At 34.0% G+C, this 5806-nt stretch overlaps 1 protein-coding gene across 1 annotated transcript; it reads right to left on the bottom strand.

Moving 5' to 3' along the window:
• Window positions 1-346: 346 nt before the first annotated feature.
• LOC149928580 (uncharacterized) lies at window positions 347-2145 on the bottom strand. Its single transcript, XM_090157932.1, has 3 exons — window positions 1938-2145; window positions 1719-1877; window positions 347-1386 (listed from the first exon to the last, which is right to left on the bottom strand). The coding sequence occupies exons 1-3, from the start codon at window positions 2143-2145 to the stop codon at window positions 347-349; spliced, it is 1407 nt and encodes a 468-aa protein (XP_090014058.1).
• Window positions 2146-5806: the final 3661 nt, after the last annotated feature.

The following is a 5806-nucleotide window of genomic DNA, read 5'->3' as shown; positions in this document are numbered from 1 at the left end:
CTGCTCACCAGATGGTGTAATATGGGGTACACACCTAGAATTTAAATGCCCAGTTATCGGGAAAATGAAGAATTGCGATGAAGTTCTAATGGAAACCCCCTATTTAATTAATGATAAAGGAGAGTATAAACTCAAAAAGAAACACAAATACTATGGCCAGATCCAATTAAATTTAGCTATTTTAGGTTTTGAAAACTCTAATTTGGTGATATATTCACAATTTGATGATAGATGTTTTGCCATTAATGTTCCTAGAGATGAAATTTTCTTAAGACAGTTGTTGCCAAAATTACAAAGAACTTATTTTAAATCATATTTGCCTACTTATATTAAATGGAAAAAAGGACTAATTCTGAATAAATTTATTGTCTGCTAATATTGGTGTTGATAAATTTACAATTGCTGAGGCCACACGAAACATTTTATTTACATAACTCAATAATTCCCACGGCAATTTAGTTTGAAAAGCGTTAAATTGTTTTAGACGACCAATACTTCTTTCCACGTGTACTCGTGCAGTGGCTATTTTGGAAGAGTAAAGCGCCTCCTCACGAGAAAATTGTTTTTTCTTTTTCAAAAAAGGTGGAATTATCAATTTCAGAGAATTTTCATTACATAAGTCTTCAATAGCAAAGCCTTTGTCCACCATAATTGCGTCAACGTATGGTATACATTTATTTAAAATACAACGTTCCTGAGTAATCTGTTTGTCAGATGATTTACCCCCATAAGCGGGACTTAAGTAAGTTATAACACCTGAGGGTGCTATCCCAATTAAAATTTTACAAGTGTTATTTCCCTTATAATGAGAATAAGTTTTGACTTTGCACTGCAGGCAACATGGTTTTTCTACTTGCACTTCAGTGCAATCCAAAACAATGCGAGTAGAAGGAAAGGGCTCGAAACATTTAGGCATAGTGTTGACAATATCTTCCTTTTCTAGCCAGGGTACCGCTCCTTCCAAAACAGTGGCAAGGTGATCTAAAGTTTGCTTAAAATACCGTGAAGTTACTTGCTGACTTAAACCAAACAGTGCGCCTAAAGCCGAGTATGAAATTCCCAATTTTAATTTCATCAGAGTTAATAAAACTCTATCAGAAGCGTTAACGGGCATTCTGGTTGGAAAATTTTCTTCAACCGCTTTCACAAGTCTACTGAAAAATCCCATACACTTTAGTCCCGTTAAACTATTAATGGTAGATGCTGTCAATACTCCACTGTTTGCTGAAATTTTACATACGTGATCTTCTAGAGTATTAACATTTATGCCTTTATCATATGTAATAATGGATGTCTCATTCCCAGTACTTTTATCAATCAATCTTTCAGGATATTCTTGCTTATGTAAGTCATCAGTAAAATCTTGGCATTCACCAATATCATGTTCTAAAATTTCAAATATAAATATATTCATAGCAGGTGTCTCTTACGAGAGAAGTATACACAATACACTTGTCAATTAAAGCGAATTTTTCCTGAACTATTTTTATTCCAGAATGTGTATTGACAAAAAGGCGGGAGCTAATTGAAGCTAATAACATTGCCATTATACTTCTCTCATAACAGAATATTATATACTTGTGGTAATACCATCCATACATGGGCAAACCTCAGGACGGCTTCGAGGGCACCATTGAAATTAACGTTATGCCCTACGTTCCCTCCGGTGGTTTGCCAACGTATTATAGCATCTATCTATCTATCCACTTGTAAATTACCTTCATTTACACAAGTTGCCTCTTTTGTTTCAGCTCTTATTCCATAGCGTTTAATTCTCTTTTTGGCAGCTGCAGATTCCTTCTTATCAAATTTACGAAGTGGTAAGTTCTTTGAGGGTACGGCTAAAGGCCTCAGTCGAGGAGGATATTTGAAATATTCTGAAAAGTAGATAAATATTAACATAAATTTATAATGAACGATAAAGAAAGTTGAATTACCTTTATGTTCAGATTCTGGCAAGGCTTTATAATCTGTATTGTCGAAGTGAGATGAACAAACAACCATTGCCTTGGTATGCTTCTTTCCCATTTTCAAGATAATCTCCCATTTTTTGGCTAATTTTTCCATTTTGGGGAACAAATGGAACCTTAATCCTTCCATTGTTCCATTGTTACTACACCCATAAACACAACAGAACTTCACCATTATTAATTTATCAGTAAACTTTGTTTCTAATTTACAATTATCCCTACGAGCCTACGGAATTGTTTACTCTAGATCGCGCCATCTTGGAGGGTTCGTAGCGCCACCTATCGAAACTTTAGGTTGCGAATATATATATATATAAATATATATATATATAAATAAATATATATATATAAATAAATATATATATAAATTAATATATATATAAATAAATATATATATATATATACTACTCTTAAATGGCTTACTGTCAAACAAAATAGACTTTTCTTTATTACTTGGCAAGGTAAACCTAAGAACACCCAAAATGAATACCAGAAAAAAAGATAATTTCTAAAATCTATTCTATTCTATATTAATATATATATATATATATATGTATAGATTTTTATTGTGACAAAAAACAGTACAGTTGCACCAGCAAGTTAAGCCACAGTGGTTATTATCAAGTTTGATACAAGGAATGCGTATTAGTTTTAAAATTAAAATTAAATTACGTACGCATGTATAACACTGTATATATTTGGTATGATAGATAAAATTTGGATAAAGGGTAATAAAAAAGTAACATTTAAAAATAGAAAAAAAAGTAAATACATAGGAAAAAGTTAAGTTTAAAATTCATTAAATAGTACAGAGCTAGGTAAATTCAGTCAATTTAATTTGATTATTTTTCAACTTTATAGCGTTAAATAAGTCATTTACATAGCCATATTTATTAAAATTATACATTAACCTATTAACAGTGCGAGTGTAAGTGCCAGTTAGATAAAATAACTCCACAATAAAAATTAATAAACTGTAAGATATTGGGGCAATTAATTTTTTGGTTAATAAGTCTGTGTATAATTTTTACATCATTTTTGATCAGCGTTGATCGAAGAGAATCCATGTACAGTGTTTTAATATTATTTTCATAATCGCTTAAAAGTTTATTGTCATTAAAAGTCTTGTATAAGTGTATACATTTTTTAAAAACGTTCTCAAGTTTATCAATATTTGTGTCACAGGTGGCGGAATAAATTACTGAACCATAGATAATGGTAGATTAAACAAACGTTTGAAATAAACTCTTAAAACACTGTTTGGAATTTAACTGGCGAGAAATTCGATAAGACGCACCCAACTTTTTTGTTGACTTGGCAACGGTCAGGTTCACATGTTTATCGAAAAGTAACTTGTGGTCAAAGTAAACACCGAGGTCTTTAACGGGGATTGCCCTCGGTAGGAGAACGCCATTAATAGTATAATTGTAATGAATCGGCAGGGTTTTTCGCGTATAGGTAACAAAAACGGTTTTAGCGGCGTTAATGGGGATATTATTATGTGAGCACCATACGTGAAGTTGATCTAAATCTTTCCGTAATAATTGACAGTCCGAAGGAAGACATATTTGTTTGGCAAACTTTCGGCTAATTGGTAAATATTAGAGTTATTAACTCCGGTGGGTATGTCATAAATATACACGTTGAAAAACAGTGGTCCCAACGATAACCCTTGGGTTAAAGAAGACAGGCTGCACCCTACTTTTACTGTAACGTACCATGGTTATTTAGCGCACTCTGCTACTAAGGTGGTGCCTTGGGTATTAGCCTAGCTGATTATGATTTATAAAAAAGGCGATTTTTTTTCCTTATATAAATACATCGACTACCTCGACTGGCCTCCATTGCATGACACCGATGACGTAAACATCGCTGTCGATTATATTACTGATGCAGTGACATTAGGGATGGAGATTTTTATACCGAAACGTAAATCCCTGAAGAACCTTAACATTACGAAACACAAACAACACTTCCCTGAGTTGTTCTCTGAAGACCTAAAAAAAAGCATTAAAAAAGAAAAAGTATCTCCATCGAAAACTCAAAAGGCTGCCTTTCTACGACAATAGAACGAAGTTCAACAATCAACGCATCTTGACGAAAAAATTAATTACAAGGGACAAAGCGACCTATCTCTCAACCATGGCCAACTCGGTTGAAAAGAGTCCGAAGAATTTTTGGTCCTATGTCAACAAGCGAAGAAACGCTACTTACCACTCGATTAGTCTTATCGACGATGGCAAGGTACTGTCCGACAACGCCTCTATAGCAAACGAGTTTGCTCGTGTTTTTTCGTCTATCGCCGTGGATGACGCTGATCCGTCATTTATTCCTGGTAGAGAGTTTCCATCGCCCAAAGAGTTCTTTCAATTAGAAATCGCCGAAGCTGACGTTATTAGAGCTATAAAAAAGCTTAAGCCCACTAGGACTTGTGGTATTGATAAAATACCCAACTTTATTATTAAGGGTTGTATGGAACCTCTGACAACCCCTTTAACTAAGTTGTTCAATACCTCGTTAAAATCCGTCGTATTCCCGAGTATTTGGAAGAGCGCCGTTATTTCGCCCATTTTCAAAAAAGGTTTCAAGGGAAACCCCGAGGACTATCGTCCGGTTTCCGTTCTTTGCGCATTGGCCTTAATTTTTGATTACATTATGGAAGACCATATGTATAACTGGTTCAAACGTTTCCTACCCGATACTCAACATGGATTTGTTAAGGGCAGGTCAGTCGAGACAAACCTCATGTCCTTCATAATCTACGCTGAGCCTATCATTGCCAGCCGTGGACAGGTTGATGCCATTTATATCGACCTATCGAAGGATTTCGACCGCGTCTCCCATCCACGCCTGATCTCGAAGCTTTCAGCCTACGGTCTGTCAGGAACTCTCCTCGACTGGTGCCAAGACTATTTAAAAGAAAGACTGAACTTTATTAAGTGCAAGGCGAAATATCTAACTTTAACTATCCGGTTTACTGTGGTATTCCTCAGGGCTCTTCACTCGGGTCTCTGTTTTTTAATATATACATCTCTGATCTTCCTTCAGTGGTCTCACATTCTAAGCTCCTACAACTAGCAGACGACCACAATATTCTTAATAATATTCGTTCACCATTAGATTGTACGAAACTTCAGATTGATCTATATAATATAAATTCATGGCTTTTAACTAATAACCTACCGGTTAATGAAGGTAAAACTATAGTGAAAACCTATTCCCGAAAAACCACTACTATATATTATAATTACGAGCTTAATTCGAAAATTTCAGTACGCGACAACTCTACCAAAGATTTAGGCTTCTATTTCGATAGTAAACTATTTTATTCCAATCACATCCATCAATTGTTATTAAAATGCCAAAAACAATTAGGTATAAGTTATAAATTAGCCAGACAACTGAACTCTGGCGCTTGTTTTTTAACTTTTTTTAACGCTTTAATTTTATCTTCAATATTGTACTGTTCCGTGATTTATAGTAACACTTGTAAATCAAATGTTTTGAAATTAGAAAGAATACTTACAAAATTTATTTTCCTTTATAAAAATTTCTTTCCGGATGCCTCAAGCCATTTTAAGATTGACTCAATTAGAACTGGGTTGATAAAATCGGATATTAAATTTTTACATCGAGTCATCAACCAGAAAATTAAATACAGTGATATTTTAGATTTTATTAACTTTAACTGTAATATTCATTCTTCTAGAAAGAGAAAATTATTCAACTACACACTTAAAAGCCCACCTGCAATGAAACGAATTATGTTTAATTTCGACGAATATGGTTTTGAGAACGATATTTTTAGTTCTTCTAAACTTCACTCAAAATCGATC

The sequence above is a fragment of the Leiobunum rupestre genome, chromosome 9 (genome assembly GCF_980474605.1).
Source record: "Leiobunum rupestre chromosome 9, qqLeiRupe1.1.hap1, whole genome shotgun sequence".
Lineage (NCBI taxonomy): Eukaryota > Metazoa > Arthropoda > Arachnida > Opiliones > Sclerosomatidae > Leiobunum > Leiobunum rupestre.
The sequence above is the reverse complement of the archived record's forward strand: the minus strand, read 5'-3'. Positions and strand labels throughout refer to the sequence as shown.

Bases quoted from the DNA above. Each gene is read 5' to 3' on its own strand.
- LOC149928580 (XM_090157932.1), bottom strand. From the start codon at position 2,145: ATGGTGAAGTTCTGTTGTGTTTATGGGTGTAGTAACAATGGAACAATG. The intron at 1,878-1,937 runs GTAATTCAACTT...TCTACTTTTCAG, and splicing joins GCCAGAATCTGAACATAAAG to AATATTTCAAATATCCTCCT. The intron at 1,387-1,718 runs GTAATTTACAAG...TTGAAATTTTAG, and splicing joins GGCAACTTGTGTAAATGAAG to AACATGATATTGGTGAATGC.